Below are 20,098 nucleotides of genomic sequence, written 5' to 3' on the forward strand. Positions count from 1 at the left end.
CTAGAATGGCATCACACCACTTCATATTGCCTCCAGGAGGGGCAACATGATGATGGTCCGACTCCTGCTGGACAGAGGGGCCCAGATAGATGCCAAAACGAAGGTAGATTTATTTATTTATTTTTTTAAGTTCAGCTGCTACTTCCTGTTGCGTTTGGTGCGGGAGTCTGGCATTTTATCACCGATGCCTGCATAATACTTTCCAAGCATTTATTCGCCCCATCTGTCGCCTCCCCTGCTGAGTTGTTTTTTTTTTTTTTCTACTGAGTACTTTTTATCCATTTATGCTCACAATGTCCCTTTTTTTGCTTGTGTGTGTGTGCAGGATGAATTGACTCCGCTTCACTGTGCAGCTAGAAATGGGCACGTTCGCATCATTGAGATCCTGCTGGAACACGGTGCTCCCATCCAAGCTAAAACCAAGGTAGCGTTTAATGAGATACTGTATATTACGCTCGCAGTGAGATCTTTTCATCCGCTGCTGCAAAGTTTCCCACACTGGCGAGTCTTTTGATACAATCTGAGTGAATTCATTGTTACCCAACTAACGATGTTCCCACATATCAATTAGCTCTTACGTCAGGCTCATCAAAAAACTAACCTCGGCTGAGCTAACAATCAATTGCAGTTTCTCACAGTACTTTTTCCAATCATCACAGAATGGGCTGTCCCCCATCCACATGGCAGCTCAGGGGGATCACATGGACTGCGTGAGACAGCTACTCCAATACAACGCCGAGATCGATGACATCACACTGGACCATTTAACGCCTCTTCATGTAGCAGCCCACTGCGGTCACCATCGCATGGCCAAAGTTCTTCTCGATAAGGGGGCCAAAGCCAATGCTCGAGCTCTGGTGATGTTTTTCTTGTTGTTATTGTTTGTTTCATTTTTACAAAGGTGTTCATTATGCTTAACAAGATGACACTTGAGATCTGAATAAAATGTAGACTCCATTTTAGTTACATTTTATTTTACTTACCAAAAGGAACCGAAGGGTGACAATTACAGGAACATAGCAACTGCATTGCAACTGTCAACTTAATCATAAGAGACATAGCAACTGTATCTCAACTGACATCAACATCATAACAACACAATGACCCCAACAAAAACAGTCACATATGATGCAATAACCCATCCCAAAACACACACAATTTTTTTATGCTATTGAGGCTTAATTTAATAAAATCAAATGAGCTTAAATTAAATATCTCTGCTTATTTTAATTATTAAAAATGAGTACACAGTAAATTCTGTAGAGTAAATTTGACTATTCAGAGTGGGACCAAATAGACTCAGTTTTAGAGTAATATTTACACTTGCAAGTGAGTAAAATAAAGAATTGTAAAGACTAAAAACTATACGTGACTCAAGGTAGAAACAAACTCATGACCTTCAGCTTGGGAGACAGCTGACCTACTCAGTGAGCCACGAAGCTCCTGCTTTCTGTTAGTACCTCGCTCATGCCAGCAGCAGCTGACTCCATGATTGGAATCGAGATCAAAAATGTCATTGGTCTCTTGGAGAAAAGCAAACAGTAGGAGGGGCATACCTCAGATGGTAGTGTGGCAGTCTCCCAAGCTGAAGACTTGAGTTCGAACCTCAAGACCTTGGGTGAGTTTTATTTTTATTTTATTTTATTTTTATTTTATTTTTTTTCTCTCTTACTGGTGTAAAGCTTAGTTTACTCTAAAACTGAGTCTATTTGGTCACTATCAAGATAGTCGAATTTTGTCTAAATAAAGTCAAATTTACACTACAGAATTTGCTGTCTATTAAATTACATTGATTAGTGAAAGATTTCGTGATTTTATTTTTAGCATTTTAAAAATTATAGCTCACAGCTAATGAGACCCACCAATTACCCATCTCAGTATAATATACAAAGATTAAGAAGTAATCAAACTTATTTTGTCAATAGAAATTAGGTTGGAATTACCCTTCTGAAAATGTTCACTTTTCTAGTTAAAATTCTAACTTATTGAGAAACAGCTGTATAGATGCCCATGTTCCATATGTTTCATGTTGCTGTGGTTTTTTTTATCGGTCTCCAGAATGGCTTCACACCACTCCATATTGCGTGCAAGAAGAACCACATGCGGTCAATGGACTTGTTGCTCAAACACTCTGCTTCCTTAGAAGCTGTCACAGAGGTGAGTCATTTCTTTGTAATCCCAGAACAAATTCCATCTTAACCCATATTCCTATTTCATCTGTTTTTATGCAGTCTGGCCTCACTCCTCTCCATGTAGCAGCTTTCATGGGTCACTTGAACATCGTGAAGAACCTCCTCCAGAGAGGGGCTTCACCAAATGCTTCCAATGTGGTAAGAATCTTCGCCACACCAAAGCCATGAGCCGAGTGTGCGGCAGTGTAATTTCAACAACTATATGTATCCAGAAAGTGGAGACCCCCCTCCACATGGCCTCCAGAGCAGGACACTGTGAAGTTGCCCTGTTCCTGCTGCAGAACTCAGCACAAGTGGATGCCAAGGCGAAGGTATGCAGTCTTGTTTTGATCTGTCATATTTGTATTGCTTTATTTTTGTATCCATTTCCTATTGTTTTCTGGTACCAGGACGACCAGACCCCCCTTCACTGTGCGGCCCGCATGGGACACAAGGAGCTGGTCAAGCTGCTGCTTGAACACAAGGCCAACCCCGACTCGTCCACCACAGCAGGCCACACTCCTTTGCACATCGCTGCGCGGGAAGGACACATCCACACCATTCGCATCTTGCTCGATGCTGGAGCACAGCAGACCAAAATGACTAAGGTAAGGTTAAAGAAAAATTTAATTGTTGTCATATTTAAAGCCATATGATTTTCATTAAAAAAAATGGCGATTGTGAATTTTCTGTTTGGTCCTCACGTGAGCAGAAAGGATTCACCCCCCTTCACGTGGCCTCTAAATACGGAAAGGTGGACGTAGCAGAGCTCCTTCTCGAGAGAGGCGCCAATCCCAATGCGGCCGGAAAGGTGAGGCAGTATGAGTCATATACATGTATGAGAGAGGTAACATTAGCTGTGTGTCATTGTATTATGTGTCTCTTGCATCCGTGCCTTTTTTATGTGTACGTCTATTTAACAGAACGGTCTGACGCCGCTTCATGTGGCGGTTCACCACAACAACCTGGATGTTGTTAAACTCCTGGTCAGCAAGGGTGGATCAGCACACAGCACCGCCCGAGTAAGACCCAGACAGACAAACACAGTGACACAGTGTGGTCAAAAGTATTTGGATATGAATATTACAGTACAAATACATTATTGGTTGCCATTTTGCACATGTTCTGTGACGACTGCATAAGATTTAGTTGTGTGTCAAAGGAAATTTTATGTCTAATTCCTTCTGAAGAGCTTTTGACAGGTCAGATATTGTGTCTGTGTTAATTCTTCTACACCAGGGGTCAGCAACCTTTACTCTCATAAAAGCCATGTTTGGTCAAATAAATAACAAGAAAATCTGTTACTGTTAGTCTAATGTGCTGAGGGCACACGAGCTAAAAATAATAATAATAATATAAAAAATATGAAAGACCATCCATTACATGGACATCTGTTTTCTTCTACCTTTTGTCTTCTGTTATTTATTTATATATTTGGTCATTTTTCATACATTGTTTTTCATACATTGGTCATTTTTCATACTACGTTTTTCATAGATTTTAAGACTTCTCCTGTCAAACCTCTCACGTTTAGCAATTTTATGGACATACATTTTATGGATATTTTCATGATTTCTTCTTTTTTTGACATTTTATAGATACTTTTTGAATGTTTTTTTTCTACCTTTTTTTTTTTAAATGAATTTTCTGACTTTTTTGGCAATTCCAAAGATATTTGATGGTAATTTTCTAGCTTTCTTCTTTTTTTGGGGGGGGCATTTTATGCTTAATTTTTCAAGGTTTTCTTTTCTGCTTTTTAAATTAAATTCTCTCACATTTTTGGCTTCCGTTTTTGGACATTTTATGGTAACTTTTGATGTATTTTCTTTTCTTTTTTTACTTTTAATCTCTCTTTTTCTAACAACTTACCAATTTAGATTCTGACATTCTTCATTTTTTATCTTAATAATTCATTTTAACTAAATTAAACCTAATAGTTCTCATTTCGACACAAAATATTATGCATATTAAAAAAAAAAAAAAAACAATACTTTTTTTGTGCCGCATCATAAAATGGCTTGCCCATCTGTCACTTTTAAAACCAAATGTGGTCTTTTAAGTCCTTATGTTTTCCCGTCCTTGGTGTAGATCAACACCCAATTAGTTAAATAATCTGTAAATGAACAGATGTCTAAATACTTTATCACACAGCAGGTGAAACATGTCATTTGACATAGTTGGAAATTCATTAGCCACGATAGATCTAACATCATTTGAATGTCAAATATTTCACAGCTCATCAATTTCATGTCCTTGTGTCTCTCTGCAGAATGGTTACACCCCTCTACATATAGCAGCCAAACAGAACCAGATGGAAGTGGCCAGTTGCCTGCTGCAGAACGGAGCGTCTCCCAATGCCGAGTCCCTTCAAGGCATCACGCCCCTACACTTGGCTTCGCAAGAGGGACGGCCCGACATTGTGGCACTGCTCATCTCCAAGCAAGCCAACGTAAATCTAGGAAACAAGGTAGTGTTTCAATTCATATTACAAGTTGAATGAATGAAAGATAAGATGATCAATCCTACATGTCCAGAAAGCTCTAGTGTTCACTTCATAATTCTGTCCATCTTTTTTTGTCCGCAGAATGGATTGACTCCTCTCCATCTGGTGGCCCAAGAGGGCCACGTGGGCATTGCAGACACGCTAGTCAAACAGGGAGCATCTGTTTATGCTGCTTCACGGGTAATCCGTCTGTTCCCACCAGTAATAAAAAAACAAATCTCTGACTGAAATATTTTTTATTCAAAATACTGTAAATTAACACTTATGTAATTCAGGATTTATGCTGCGGTCTATGCTTCATGTCATTTCTGTATTTATTGTGTTTTTATTGTAATCCCTTTATCTCCTTGTTTGTTTCAGATGGGCTACACACCACTTCACGTTGCCTGTCACTATGGTAACATAAAAGTGGTCAAGTTCCTACTGCAGCAGCAGGCGCATGTGAATAGCAAAACACGGGTAAATTCTACGTATTGGCTTGCAAGATCTTAAAAGTGTAGTAATGTGCGATTTCTGCTTCAGTAATTATAGAAACCTTATCTAAAGATTCCCATTGTCTTAAAAAAAAGAGGAAATTCATTCTCATTTGTTTTTCTTCTGTAGATGGGATACACTCCTTTGCACCAAGCAGCTCAGCAGGGTCACACTGATATTGTCACCTTGCTGTTGAAACACAGAGCCCAGCCCAATGAGATTACGTCGGTGAGTCACGGGCAGACATAACTTTTCCTATCATAAGGATCCATTATCTATATACCTCAAGATGCTAGGCGACACCTGGTTCGTTTGGAAACTGTTGCCATAATACAGCGGTAACTGACTTTCTGGTGTTGTGTAAACTGAGGACCCCCGTAAACAATCTAATAGTTTTACATTTAAAACAATTAAACCTTTTTTAAACAACTCTGTATTGATTAATATGGAAGAATAACAAATGTAGCATCTCACGGATCATAAGTTGGTGCAAAGTTGCTACTTATCTTTTAATCACAAGTGACACGAATATGGAAGCTAGCCAGATGGCATCTAAATAATTGCTAGCATGAAGAGTTTCCATTGCTGTCTATGTCCATTAGTTTTCAAGAAGCAGGTCAATAATGTCTGCAGGGAAAAGTCCAAATGGGAATGCAGTGGTCCTCACATATTCGGTTCGGTACCAGCAGATTTTCATATCCTAGCACGAACCCTTTTCAATTTTTCTCCAGTATTTTTTAAATATTTACTTTAATATTTTGGGGGAGTGGTTGATGTATTTTTTATTTTTTATTTTTGGGAAGATTTGTTTTCCCCCAATTACATTTAATGGGTGGCAATTATTATTTGCAGATTTTTGCTATTCCCAGTCCCTATCCCTGTCCCCCACGAATAGAGAGCTCAACTGTACAAACAAAAAACAGGAACTAGAACCCTGCCAAAATAAAATCGAACTAAAACTTCCGCTCAGTCATCCACAAAGCTATTCATCTCCAACTAGCATGACACAGAAATGCTCAGTACTACTGGACAAAAAGTGTTCTGAGTGCAATGACGACTCACATAATTGCCATCACTCATTATTTCAGTTGCACTGTACTAATGTATACTTTATTGATGTTGGAGGTTCATACTGTCCTTTTAGGAACAAATCTTATAAAGACATACCTGTAGATTAAATCACTCACCGTCTAATTAAGTCATTAAGACATAGCTGTGCACATCTTAATCTGTATATATTTGTTTCTGTCTCTGCACAGAATGGAACATCTCCACTGGGCATCGCAAAGCGTCTTGGTTACATCTCTGTCATCGACGTGCTTAAACTGGTGACTGAGGAATCCGTCTCTGCGGTGAGCCACCACATTTTCACGTAGTTCGCACGGAGGACAAAATGAAATCACGGACCTCTCACCCGTCTGTTTCCATCTCTGCTGTGTCCCCATTTGTTTTCTGTCTTCGCAGATAACAACCGAAAAGCATCGGATGAGTTTTCCTGAGACGGTGGATGAGATTTTGGATGTTTCTGAAGATGAAGGTAGGTTGAGATGTTGATTCAAAACACACCACCTACTCAGCGTTGATTATTCATTTTCAGAAAAAAAGCAGCTATGGTGATATACATTGGCTTGTTTTTATAGCCTCACAAATCTTTAGACAGGATTTATCTTGGTCACATTTTTAATATCACAAAAACCGAGGATTTGATCAGGGGTGTCTATGCTATTTATATCCACTGTATATTGTAACATGATTCATTGAGTAACTGTTTATAACTTCCCTTTCCATTTTTTTATTTTTTTTTGTAGGGGTCGCCCAGCTAACGTTAGGTAGGATTGTGTGTGTATCGCTGCTTTGTCCGTTCCGGTGCCCAGTGAACCATGTGGCTTCATCACAGTCGCACATTCATTCTCTCTGTGCATCACTTCTTGTCTTTCTGATCAGTTCCTCTGACTCAACTTCAGCCATGTTTGTTCCGCTCTATTTTTATTCCCTCACCCTTTATCTTTCGCTTCGAGATTTATTTAGAAAGAAAATTGTCCTGTTTTCCATCAGCATGTAGTCACAGCATTTTCCTTATACGAGCGTTTGACACACTTCTGTTCAGGGACTCATTAACCTGACAGGACCTCTAGTTTCCTTCCAATTCAGCTGTTTGTTAATGAGAGTTGGTGTCAGTGACAGGCTAATTGATCAAGCAGCTAATTCAACATATGCTGCACAGTTGTTTATGCAGTCGTCTTTCTGCTCGAAGGAATCTCAAAAATGTAATTGTGTTATGTCACCCAGCTTCATTTTTAATTGCGTTTGTATTGTTGTATGTTTTTTAATCACTTTCTTCTCTTTGAAATAATTTTGTTTGTCTTTGTTCCCAAGCAGATCATATCTCATACCAAGCTTCATCTATGGTTTCCTGTTTCTATAATTTCCGTCTCATACCTCTTTAATAACAGCTACTTTCTCCTACACAGAATCAAACATCACCACATGTGATTGTATTTTTATTGAGCATGATAAAAACTAAACAGTGTAACCAGGTGCCTTGCTGTTTGCCATCCATGCTGGATGTTATTTGACTCCATTGCTTCTATTTAAAATGTGTCATTTTTGTGGCCGTTTTTCTCCCGTGCTGTGGTGAAATCATGACGAGAGGAAGGATTGTGTAAGAATTACTACTTAAACCAATGGAGAGTTGGAGCATGTGACACTATTTTGATGTTTGTGGAGAAGCTAAACAATAACCACAGTTCAAGACATTGTCACATTGCACTGGGGGGAAAACTTTTAAAGATAGCGTAAAACAACAGACCGGTACTTTATTTCTTCTGTTGTTGTTTGTCAGTCTTGATTGTTTGTGTTCTTTGTTTTCGCCTACTTGCCTTAAAAATTATGATAATAATAGTAATAATGTAATTGGAAATGTTTTATTTTTGTTTTCTACAGGTGATGAGTTGCTCGGAATGGACGGAGCACGCTATTTGAAGCTTGACGACTTCAAGGATCAAGATGATGACTTCCTCTCCCCAAAGAAGACGCTTCGAGATTTTGAAGGTGGTGTGGGGACAACGTGAGTCCATTCTGCTCTTGATATGAATACTTCTTAGTTAATGACTGCTATTTAGACATAAATGTATGGAGTTTAGAAGGTGGTGGTTACCAAATTAGATATTTATTTCCTCTCCTTGACCAGAAAACATTTGGAAATATGCTATGTACATATTGTAAAAACATTAACAATAATGTACATAAACTGATCATAAGGAACACAGAAAGGATCAATTGAGCCACTCTGAGCTAGCTCCAATAGTCATTTTGCAGGAAAGTGATGAGCTAGCACTTGATACTTTAATGGAAGTGCTGAGTGCAATAATGTAATGTCCCCTATATAATGAAAATTCATCTGATTCATCTGAATGACATGCCTTTTTTTCTCATCATTTCTGTACTTAGCTTTAACACGAAAACAAATTAAATTAGCACACTTCTAAAATCAGTTTTTCAATTTAATACAACAAACATGCAATAAAAAAAAAACCTTTGGCAAGAAATGTTGTACCTGCGTGAAATCTTATGCACTAAAATTCTTTCACGAAAAACTTTTTCATTATTTTCTCTCCCACAGGCCCTACTCTCCCGCCATTCCCAGAATCCCTTGCGTGTCGCCAGAAACTGTTCTTTTAGATCAGGTATGCTTAACATTGTTTATTTGTGGTACGCACAAACCGATTTTTAACAAATTAATCTTTCCTCTCCCTTCCTCTATTCTCTGTCTCTTGAACCACACAGCACACCCCCATTCCACTGCCAAAGGAATATGACGAAGACTCTCTTATCCCGAGCAGTCCAGCTACAGAAACCTCAGACAATGTCAGCCCTGTGGCCAGCCCCATTCACACTGGGTGAGCCTATTTATTATTATTTATTATTACTGTCACCATCCGGAAACCTTAACTGTGCAGGTAATAGTTTAAGTAACACTTGGAACATTGTTAATTACCAAGTAAGTCTCGAACGTAACATACTACTACTACAGTATATATTAATTCTTTGGTGTATGCACAGCAACATGAGTCAACATTCGTAGTCAATGCGATTATTAAATAGGTATCAGTAGACATCATTAGATGATGTGTAAACCTGTCCACTCTCAGTTTCCTGGTGAGTTTCATGGTAGACGCCCGTGGAGGCTCCATGCGAGGCAGCAGACATCACGGCCTGCGAGTGATCATTCCTCCTCGGACCTGCGCCGCACCGACGCGGATCACCTGCCGCCTGGTCAAACCCCAGAAGCTGACCACGCCCCCTCCACTGGTGGAGGGCGAAGGGCTCGCCAGCCGTATAATCTCCCTGGGCCCATCCAGTATGCAGTTCCTCGGGTGAGTCGATGTGTCCCCAACGTATTGTATGTCTTTTTGTGGGTGGAATGCTAATATTATTATGTGATGTATTATTAGAAATGTCATCATTGGTGCTTATCTGTCAACGTAAACCGAAAGTCAATAAGATAGTTTTTTTTTTTTTTTAAAGTACACCCAGTATATGTAAATGTTCCTGATGATTTATCATCTTTAATTCACAGGCCAGTTATAGTGGAGATCCCACACTTTGCCTCACTGGCCCGAGGGGACCGTGAGCTTGTGGTCCTCCGTAGCGAGAACGGCTCGGTCTGGAAAGAACACCGGAATCGCTACGGTGACGAAGTTCTGGAAACCATTCTGAATGGCATGGATGAAGGTTAGCGAGATGGAAACCGTCCATCAGACACTTGAAGATGACTTTATTCTGATTTATGGTGTTAAAATATAGAACAAGGGCATTGAGAGAGAGTACTATTATGAGTGCACTCTTTTTACTGCACATGGAGTAAATTATGCACCATTAACTGTCTTTCTAGCTTTGTGTTACAGCCCCCATTCATCTCTTATTACTTGTCTTCCTTTTTACTGTTTATACTTTCTCTATATATGTAGACCTGGAAAGTCAAGAGGAGTTGGAAAAGAAGAGGATTCGTCGGATCATCTCCACTGACTTCCCCCTGTACTTTGCCGTGGTCTCCCGCATTCAGCAAGAAAGCGATCTGATTGGTCCAGAGGGCGGGCGGCTGACCAGTAAGCTGGTGCCCCATGTCGAGGCCATCTTTCCAGAGACAGCTGTAACCAAAAGAGTGAGACTTGGACTGCAGGTAAGTAACGAGTTGGTAATTGAGACGACTTGACTTTCATGATGGAAATATCGAGGTGCTTCTCAATTAATTTTTGGGAAACTTGCTTTATTGCAGTAGTTTAATTCATAAATGAAACTCATTCACCACACACAGAGTAACATATATCATTCTTTTTTAACATTTTTTCAATGTGTATAATTTTGATGATTATCCAATACATTACGTGCGGTTAACTTTCTGAAATATTATTTGTCTAATGAATTTGTATGAGTTTCAATTTTTGAATTAAACCAATGAAATAAATACATTGTGTTAATTATTGAGATGCACCTGTTTTGTGATATATGACGGGTTCTAATTTGTTCATTTCACTGTAATTTTTTTTCTCATTGTTTGTCTCATCATTGATGTTATTTGAGGCATGTATCTGAAATTGGCTTTGCTTTACGCTGCTTTCTGTTGATGTTTTTTTTCTTTCTGTTATCCAGCCATTCTTCACTCCTCAGTTCCCTGATTTAAGTTGTGAGCCACACTGACCGAGCCGATGCACTGATCTGAGTTGGGTCAGATATGACTTATAAGTTTGCATGTGTGAGTATGGCAGGGGTTTTGCTGTTAAAGTTGAAAAGCACATTTTGCCTCCTGCTTTGTGCTTATTTTTTCTATTGCCCTAGTCTTGCCTCTACATAATTCACCTTTTTTTGTGCACAGTATTTTCAATGACATATTGCACAACTCTCCTGCTCAACCGCCTTTATTCTGCCTTTTTATCGTCTTTTATTCTCATCCTGTCAGGCCCAACCCATCCCAGATGAGTTGCTGACTCGACAACTTGGCAACCAGGCGACCTTCAGCCCTGTGGTCACCATCGAACCACGCAGGCGCAAGTTTCACCGTCCAATCGGGCTGCGTATTCCGCTTCCGCCGTCCTGGAGGGAGAGCCCTCGTGACGCCGGCGAGGGTGACACCACCAGCCTGCGCCTCCTCTGCAGTGTCATTGGTAGTTGAGCAACTAACTTTTTTATGAGGGGTGACATTGGAATGACTCAGCCTTTCTTACCTTGAGAAATGTGTCATAAAAAAAGTGCTGTAAAGGGGTGAAGAGGTTAACAAGGCTTGAATGACGCTGTGTGCTTGTCGTGTCTCAGGTGGGACAGCGCCTGCTCAGTGGGAGGACATCACTGGAACAACCAAGTTGATGTATGCAAACAGCTGTGCCAACTTTACAACCAATGTTTCTGCAAGGTGTGCGCTCCCTCATCTTAATCGCTTCATGTATTTAGAGTAGGTGGGTTTCAAAATTCCGGGTCTCGGGTCACCTTACAGGGGAGAAGATTTTTCAAGGACAACCTCAAAAGTCAGTCAATTAAGCTATGTGTAAAAGAAATTAAAAGGTGAGTCTGGGAATTAAAATTGAAAATCATATTGTCGAGAAAAATTGTAATGTTCCAAAAATAAAATCATGTGGGGTTTTTTTCAACTAAAAAATGTTTAATCTTTACAAGAACAAATATTTTATAGTATTTTATTATTTGTTAGTAATCTTGCGAGAAAAGATTATTTTCTATTTTTCCCAAGATAAAGTTGTAATATATTAAAGACAAAATTTAACTAGGAATTCACATTTTAACAAGCAAATTTCAAATTAATTAATAAATAAAAAATAACAAAATGAATAATTTTTGAAATTTTACACCTTTTAAAAAATAACACTAATGCATTGATATGTAATTTATTACAAATTGTTTTGCGGACCCCAGTGGTGTCACGGCCTCCCTATTCTATAAAATCCTTGGCTGCAACCTCTTTTCCTGCTTTGTCTTTACCACAGATTTTGGCTAGCAGATTGTCCCCGCACAGCAGAGGCGGTGACCTTCTCCAACCTTTTGTACCGGGAACTGATGGCCGTGCCTTATATGGCAAAGTTTGTTATCTTTGCAAAGATGAACGAGGCGCGGGAAGGACGCTTGCGTTGTTACTGCATGACCGATGACAAGATGGATAAGACACTGGAGTTGCACGAAAACTTCACTGAAGTGGCACGGAGTCGAGACATTGAGGTCAGCACTGAGTAAAAAAACAAAACAGGAACAGGAAGTTAAATAAGTCCAATTCAGGAGCAGTTCTTCAAGCTGATGTCCAAAATCTCTCTTTTTTTTCTTTTTTAACGTTTTTTTTTTTTTTTTTGCTGACTTTTGCTGACTTTGAACATCATCTCATTTTTCACTTCTCAATTTGTTTTATTATTTTTGTTAAGCTGATGGAAGGTATGCCTCTGCATCTGGAATGTTCCGGAAACCTGGTGCCAATCCGGAAAGCCACACAGCAGCCTCGTACCTTCAGCTTCCAGGCGTTCAGAGATAACCGGCTGCCTGTTTCTGTCAAGGTCTGTGACTCCAAAGGCACTTATATCACAGTGTTGTGTTGATGTTATAGTGTGTACTGTGTATTCACCTTTGTTCACTGTATCAATTCTCCTGCTGAGCACCTGCTGACCCTCCCAAAAGCCTCCTCTGGTGTTTTTGCGTCTGTTTGCTTTCACATCCTTGGAATATTGCGTTCAAAAGGAGCATACAGTACAATGCTGCCCTCACAAGCCTAGCCAGTGCGTGCAAAAAAATAAAAAATAAAAAATAAAAAAATCTTTTTGGGGCAGGATTGATCATTTAGATTTTAACAATTCATTCATGATTATGATATTCACTGAATTATCTATTTTTCCTTTGATAGACATGATCATATCCAACTAGGATACCTTGAATTTACAGTTGTCTAATTTTGACAGTTTAGGACATTTTTGTCAGATTCTATGCCCAAATGTGTTACTATGATGTGACAGCCTTTTAAGCAGGCAAATCCGTCAAATAAATCACTACTGTGTTGCGTATGAAAGGAAAAAAAAATCATAGTAAACGTAATTATGGTACTCAGTTCAGAGAAGCTATAACATGCAAAGGTTAACAGCTAAGCCTTTTAGGACTCTGTTGACAACCAAAACAGATGCACCGAAGGCACAAGAATAGTCTCTCAGATGATGATTTAATGCATGATGACTCGTCAAAACGTCTCCACACGGTATTAAAAATGAACTCACATTGCGTGGCAACGGCGTCTTGCGTTTGGTGCTCTTGTGTGCGTAATGTGTCCGTATTGATGTTCTGGAGATGTTTTGATGCACAATTGGCCTCGGGGTTTTTTTTTTTTTTTTTAATCATTTAGTACTTATAACTCAAGACACTCATTTCTCAAATCATCTTTACCTATTGAAAGGAATGGAAATTTCATTAATCGGTTCCAGCTGTGCCCCCCAAAAAACAACAAATAATTTGACAAAGTATTTTTATTTTTTTTTTAAGTAGTAAAATAGCTTTACTTTACAAAAACATACAGTGATAACATAATTAAATAGATTTTAAAGGCAGTTGGTGCCTCATGATTAAGTCATGCAGGCTTCTTCTGGTGTGCGTGACTTGCAATCAGGCATAGTACCATACAGTCCTAGAGACAAATTTAAGTGTGATAACGCTGCCACATAGATGCTATTTATTAGCCATCTATGGTATTTCCCATGACATGTTAGAATTAAGCTAGTGAACTTAATGTAGGTTATGTGGTTGTTTGAAATACTCCTGTAATTCTCTGTGTCTTATTTTTAGTTTGTAAACCTTTAGTAGGAGCTTCTTGCATTTGCTCAGAAACGTACTTTGTGTGCGCCAATCTTGGATTTCAGCAATTTAGTTATACTTGTGCAATGTAGACCGCACACCTTTTCTGCATTGAGGGGATGAGGAGAGGGGATGATTGGCCGGGAATTAAGTCAGCTGACACAAATTTCTCACTGCACCCGTCAACGAAAATACCAAAAGAAACAAAACCCGGTTCATGTTAAACTACATTTTGTGCTAGACTTGCCCTGACCACGAATATAGAATCATTTGTCATAATCAAATGTGCAGAACTGTATTAAAATATATTGTCACACCATCTTGTAATTCATAATAATTGTCTGCTACTGGTTTGTGGCCTTTTTTGTCTTTTGTTCATACTACGTTACTGTATTTTTGTGACCATATTCATGTTGTTCTCCGTTTCATGATTTTGCCATTTGAGTGTCTTTGTGTCATCGTGACGCTGTATTGTCGTGCAATGCGCACCCACCAGATAAACACACAGCTTCCGTTTCTTTGTAGCGCCTCTCTTGTGAGAGCGTCCGCATGTCCCGTGACTCCCCCTCGTTCCTTGCCAGCCTTGCAATCTTGCGGCCTTGCCTGTCTGTTTGTGTCTGTCTCACTGTCTCTCTTTCTCTCTCTGGCGGTCGGTCACTCTCTAACTGTCTGGTCTGACAGACGTCCAGGTAAAGTGCGCAGGTAAATGTCACCCTCTTCGCCTGCCTGTGGACTGCTTCCATCCCCTGCTTCTGGCCCCCCATGTTACTACTGCACCACGTGCCCGAGACATTGTGGTGGGGTCTAATGTTCGATTTGATTTGATTTTCTTTCTTTTCTCCTTCCATCTTTCCTTCTCTATCTACTTTCTTATTCTTCTGCATTAGGTCAGAGACAGTAACAAGGATGCCACAGGGTTTTTATCCTTCCTGCGAAAGTGCACCAAGTATGAGGATTCACAGCATGTCCTATGCAACCTCAACATCGCAATGCCACCCTGCATCAAGGTAAAATTTAGCTTGTAAACATTGTGCTTGAATGGCGGCGGATTAGGGCCAGTGAATGACAGAGAGCAGCAGATTCGACATATTGACTTAGCTACCGTACTTGTACAAAAAAACAAAAAAAAACAAAATGTATGAATGTGTGAATAATAATTCTGGAAACATAAATGTACAAGTAAATAAACATTTTACTAAGTTAAAAAACTTAAATGCTTGATCCACAGGCTGTGGACCCTCGCAAAGTGAGCTGGCTTTGTCGCTGGCAGTACCCAATGCTTCAAAGAGCAAATGCTTAACGTTATATGGTTAATCTCTGCTAAAGCAATTACTATCTCGTGATTTGAAAACCTGCCCGAAAAGTATTGGCACAAACATCTGAATAGTACACTACTAAGTTCATGAGTTTCTCTCTCTTCGCAAATTTGCCACTTTATAAAGTCGGAAATTTACGAGTTTTTTTTTTCTGTCACAATTTTGCCACTTTATAAACTCACAAATTTGCCTCTTTATAACGTCGCAAATTTACAAGGTTTTTTTTCTCTCAAATTTGCCACTTTATAACCTCACAAATTTGCCACTATAAAGTCACAATTATGCCACTTTAGAAAGTCGCAAATGTACATGTTTTTTTTTCACGCAAATTTGCCACTTTATACTTTATAAAGTTACAAAACTGTGAGTTTTTTTCTCGTAATATTGCCCCCACACTCTAAAAATATATATTTATATGTGGCCTTAATAAGCCATCATATTTGTTGTAACTGTTAAATTGTATGATTTTTTTTTTCAAGGTCGTTGGAAGTGAAGAACGCAGGCGAACTTTAACACCGCTCGCCCTGAGGGAGCGCTACAGTGCTCTGAATGAGCCCGGTTTGGGTGAGTTCACCGTCTTCTTTACAGCCCTCTCCTGAAATAGCCACAGTGGAGACGGGCACCCTTTACTCAAAGCCCTCCGCTTCCTACTTTGCCCTTTCTATTTCCTACCCTCTTTATTGTGCACGCATGGCACAACAACCGAGCCTTGGATGCAGCGTACTGCTCTTCTGTACTCCCCAAAGTTCTCTGCAGTGCAGTTTAAAGAAATTGAATTGAATGTGTGCCAAAAGATACGCAACAACCCCCGAAAAGAATCAAAAAGGCTCCACGGCACCTGGCTAGTTTGCCTTTCTGGGTGCCCTGGAACCCTTGAATGACTCCTGTGATATCGGTTTGCATGGCGCTGGTGTCTCCACTGCGATTTCCACTGGCATGGCAGCAGATACTGTTAGCATTAGTTCTTTAGCTTAGCTCAAGGAATGGGCAGGACCTCGCAGTGGAGCAAGACAGAGGAGCCCTGATATTGATCACCAAGATGGCCATTGGTGGTGTTTTTTTGGAGCAAGGCCTTTTCTGTCTATTTTGGACACAGCGCAGCTACAATGCACTCCCGGTTACTGAATGCTATTATGATCATTGGGACTGGCACTTTGAATGCGTCGCCAAATACTATCCTCTCCGGCCCATTTGATGTCGACGTTATTGCTTATTTCCTTCCTAACAGAGCAGTGGTTGTATTCAGGTAAGTGTAACTATAAACACATTTCATGGAAAATCGTCTCCACGCACTTGGAATCCATGCATATACAGTACGGTGCAGTTTGTACAACAACCAGCCACAACATTATGATGATATCCAGTACAAGAGATGATGTATATAAGCTTATAGTGTAATAGTGTTTTGCTGCATATTTGCTCTTCACGAATTGACGTATTTGTAGAATTTTCCCTTTTTCTTTTTTAAACTATCCTCCTACAGTATGTCGAAGCTCAAGCCTTCTCTACTCAACTCATCTGAACCTCACTAATGGAATACTAAAAAAAACAAAAAACACCTGTAGCTGAAACAAAGTGCACAGCTAAAATAGAATAGAGAGCATACAACACACATAAAAAAATCTGTTCTCAATTTGCCTTACCTGGATAAATAAAGATTAAATAAACAAAAGTAAATAATAATAATTGTAGATTATGATGTTGTTTAATTCTAATGATAAATGATTTTAATACAAATCTAATTTGACATTTATTCCCATGACTTTGACTAAGATGTCTAAAGTGACCAAACTCCTGCTTTTCCACCAGCCTGTTAGTAGTCTCAAGGTGTAAGAAGTTCAGGCTTGTTTGTGATTGTGTAATATAAAAGTATTGCTTTGGTGTCACGGAACTATGGTGCACTAATGGGACGAGTTTGATTTAGTCATGCCATCGCCAGGGTTGATTCAGAAATTTATGAATTTTGTCATTTTTATAGTAATAGTATAGTTTTTATGGTTATAGTTTGCAGTCATGAGTTTTTAAACTAATTAGATTTTCATTTCTTCAGCCACAGTGAATGCAATGGAGAGGACTGAGGTCAAGATCAACATCATATCGGAGCAACTGGGTTTAAGTTGGGCAGGTCAGTCACGCAAAAAGAAAGATACGAGTGCCTGACGACTGTTTTTGTACTTTTTTTTTTTTTTTTTTTTGATTGATTTGACTATTTGACTGCACAGAGTTGGCGCGAGAACTTCAGTTTGGCGTTGATGACATCAATAGGATCCGCGTGGAGAATCCCAACTCTCTGCTGGATCAGAGCTCCGCCTTGCTCAACCTATGGGCTGGTAGAGAGGGAAAGAGGGCAAAGAGTATGTATGCTTATTCCAATACAGGGGGTCCTCGGTTTACAACAGTCCTGACATATGACGTTTTGAGGGTACAGATGGTTTACACTTAATTTTTTTTGAGAACACAGTATGGTGGTCATGCGGCATTAGAAGGCACACTTAGTAACATATTTGATGTTTTTCATTTGTTTTGTATTCATGGCTTTGGTTAACCAAGGACCCGTTGTATACGTCCACTGCTGCGTGATACACACAAACTTCTATTCATCTAACACGTGTGTGATTCTCCCCTCAGTGGAGAGCCTGTACACTGCTTTGAAGAACATCGACCGTGCAGACATCGTGAGCTCCCTGGAGGGTCAGGCCACACAACTGGCACCCGGGTCTTCAGAGGAGGGCGCTTGCCGACTGGGCGATCGGGACTCCACCATGCTGTCACCCAGTGTCATCAATGGTACGACACACACATACGAATGAAGGTCAATGAAATATTGTTAATTAACAAAAATAAATTAACTCATGTAGTGCAATATTAAGATGCTGTCTTAATCATAATAGGATTTTGCGTCAATTCATTAGTATTCCTGTAGTATTTTGAGTATTTTTGAGCATGTTCAAAATTTTCCTTGTGGAGAAAAAGAACTGAAAAAAAATTAGGCGAGTGTTTAGAGAACATTTAGCGAATGTTGCGACCTTGAATAAAAACTGACAAACCCTGACGAGAAACCAACATTCACTAGTGTCGCAAACGTTCACTCCTCAGTGGAACATGGGCTTAAGATTTGTCAGCTATTTGTCAATAAAACAAGATAACAGACCCAAGTGGGGACTGACCATTTGATACTGTTGAGTCAAAAATAACCCAGTTTTTGTCAAAAATTGGACACAACTTTCTGGAATGTTTTGTTTGACCCAACGTATGTTTTTTTTTTTTTTTTTTTTTTTTTTTGTACAATACAACCTAACGTTGGGTCAAATTGACACACTACTTGGGTCAAACTGAGTCAACTTTCTAGGTTGTTTGGTTTGACCATACGTTCTGGCTTGTTTTGTACAAAACAACCCAGAAAATTGGGTCAAATTATCTTTTAATTGGCTCAACTTGACGCAACTAGGGTCAAGTTGTTTGTTGTTGTTTGTTGTTATTGTTGTTTCTAGGTTGTTTTGTTTGACCCAACAAAAAGTTGGGTCACCCAATTAGAGGATCAGTCCAATTATTGACTAAAATTGTGTTATTTTTGACCCAGCAATTTTAAAAATTGTAAAATTTAAACATGGGAAATTTCTGCCCAACAGTCACGTACGTAAAATAGTTTTTTTTTTGTTATAAAATAATTAACTTTAATGCTTTATTTTATTTATCATTTAAATATAATAAACCAATTATTTAATGCAATAAATGTAAATTTGTAATTTTTAAGTATATCACAGATTTAAAGAAAACATCTTCTTGGGTAATATTACTGCTCCGAATGCCTATCTAATGTAATATATTGGTGTTGACGTTTACTTCCATGTTGGCCTTGAGGCTGTAATGGTGATCTTATTTTTTATTATTATTTTTCGCTGTCCCTTCACACGGCTGCAACCCTTCCCGTGAGTCTGGGTAACAGCCTTTTTTTATTTTTTTATTTTGTACCTTATTTCTATTGCTTCACAAGAGGTCACGGACACAAGGCCATCGCGCCTCGTGCACAAGCCACGAGTTATTAGACCCCCGTTTTTCAGGAGGGGTAAGTGGAAGGGTGGAAGTCTGGGCTGCATGGTGGTCTGCTAATGACTCTCGGAGGATGCCGCCCGAGGGTCTGAGCAATGGTGTCATTCTCTGTAGCAGCATGCACATATACCCTTCCACCTCACTGGAGCACAAGTCATTCTTTTTCACACCCCATACATGAGAAACAAAGGTAATCTATCTCCTTTTTGATTATGTAAGCTATTCTACAATTTTTAAACCCGATTTTCTTAATGGCAAATGTTTGAGTTTTTCCCCCCAAAGTTTGTGTGTATGTGTGTGTGTGTGAGTCTGGGATGAATCCACTAGTCAAAAGTGGCACTAGTACACAGAAGACAGTGTGCTCTGGGCCTTCATACCTTGTTTCTATTCCTCCTTCCTTCTCTCCGTGCCTGAGAACAAGACAGAGCTCAGCATTTGTCTTTTGCTCAGTCTCTCTCTCCTTTCTCTCTCTTGATCTCAAAATCTACGACATGTCATATCTGCTGCCTCTTCCTCCTCCCGTCACCTGCTCTTCTTCCTCACAGCTCTTCCTGTCCGACCTCTGACCCCATGTGGCCTTATGTTGAACCTTTGGGCCTCCTCCTCCTCCACTCTTGTCATTCAATTTCCCCGCGCTCCTCCCTCATTCAGTTGAGCGGGGGACCCTCTCGTCCGCCTCTCTCAGTCCAGCTCTGTGTGTCGTCTTCTACAGTTTGTGCATGGGCATGCTGCATGGTAATGTATTGCGAGGATTG

General features: G+C 39.6%; 1 protein-coding gene across 13 annotated transcripts in view; it reads left to right on the forward strand.

The window, feature by feature from the left end:
• LOC144002689 (uncharacterized) overlaps positions 1 to 20,098 on the forward strand; it is a 119,543-nt gene that overhangs the window by 74,763 nt on the left and 24,682 nt on the right. For 6 of the 13 annotated variants that reach the window (XM_077498117.1, XM_077498116.1, XM_077498121.1 and 3 more), the window contains exons 8-39: positions 5 to 103; positions 326 to 424; positions 660 to 857; positions 2,059 to 2,157; positions 2,232 to 2,330; positions 2,405 to 2,503; positions 2,582 to 2,779; positions 2,884 to 2,982; positions 3,095 to 3,193; positions 4,441 to 4,638; positions 4,756 to 4,854; positions 5,035 to 5,133; positions 5,278 to 5,376; positions 6,408 to 6,500; positions 6,613 to 6,685; positions 6,957 to 6,977; positions 8,092 to 8,215; positions 8,771 to 8,834; positions 8,935 to 9,047; positions 9,300 to 9,524; positions 9,728 to 9,882; positions 10,119 to 10,330; positions 11,108 to 11,312; positions 11,461 to 11,557; positions 12,144 to 12,372; positions 12,570 to 12,698; positions 14,865 to 14,984; positions 15,773 to 15,857; positions 17,344 to 17,418; positions 17,516 to 17,647; positions 17,922 to 18,080; positions 19,288 to 19,359. In XM_077498117.1, the coding sequence (XP_077354243.1) occupies positions 5 to 103; positions 326 to 424; positions 660 to 857; positions 2,059 to 2,157; positions 2,232 to 2,330; positions 2,405 to 2,503; positions 2,582 to 2,779; positions 2,884 to 2,982; positions 3,095 to 3,193; positions 4,441 to 4,638; positions 4,756 to 4,854; positions 5,035 to 5,133; positions 5,278 to 5,376; positions 6,408 to 6,500; positions 6,613 to 6,685; positions 6,957 to 6,977; positions 8,092 to 8,215; positions 8,771 to 8,834; positions 8,935 to 9,047; positions 9,300 to 9,524; positions 9,728 to 9,882; positions 10,119 to 10,330; positions 11,108 to 11,312; positions 11,461 to 11,557; positions 12,144 to 12,372; positions 12,570 to 12,698; positions 14,865 to 14,984; positions 15,773 to 15,857; positions 17,344 to 17,418; positions 17,516 to 17,647; positions 17,922 to 18,080; positions 19,288 to 19,359 (3,967 nt within the window). The remainder of the gene's footprint in view (positions 1 to 4; positions 104 to 325; positions 425 to 659; positions 858 to 2,058; positions 2,158 to 2,231; positions 2,331 to 2,404; positions 2,504 to 2,581; positions 2,780 to 2,883; positions 2,983 to 3,094; positions 3,194 to 4,440; positions 4,639 to 4,755; positions 4,855 to 5,034; positions 5,134 to 5,277; positions 5,377 to 6,407; positions 6,501 to 6,612; positions 6,686 to 6,956; positions 6,978 to 8,091; positions 8,216 to 8,770; positions 8,835 to 8,934; positions 9,048 to 9,299; positions 9,525 to 9,727; positions 9,883 to 10,118; positions 10,331 to 11,107; positions 11,313 to 11,460; positions 11,558 to 12,143; positions 12,373 to 12,569; positions 12,699 to 14,864; positions 14,985 to 15,772; positions 15,858 to 17,343; positions 17,419 to 17,515; positions 17,648 to 17,921; positions 18,081 to 19,287; positions 19,360 to 20,098) is intronic. The other 7 variants (XR_013278795.1, XM_077498127.1, XM_077498128.1 and 4 more) reach the window with 3 other exon arrangements.

Source organism: Festucalex cinctus, chromosome 15 (genome assembly GCF_051991245.1).
Source record: "Festucalex cinctus isolate MCC-2025b chromosome 15, RoL_Fcin_1.0, whole genome shotgun sequence".
Classification (NCBI taxonomy): domain Eukaryota; kingdom Metazoa; phylum Chordata; class Actinopteri; order Syngnathiformes; family Syngnathidae; genus Festucalex; species Festucalex cinctus.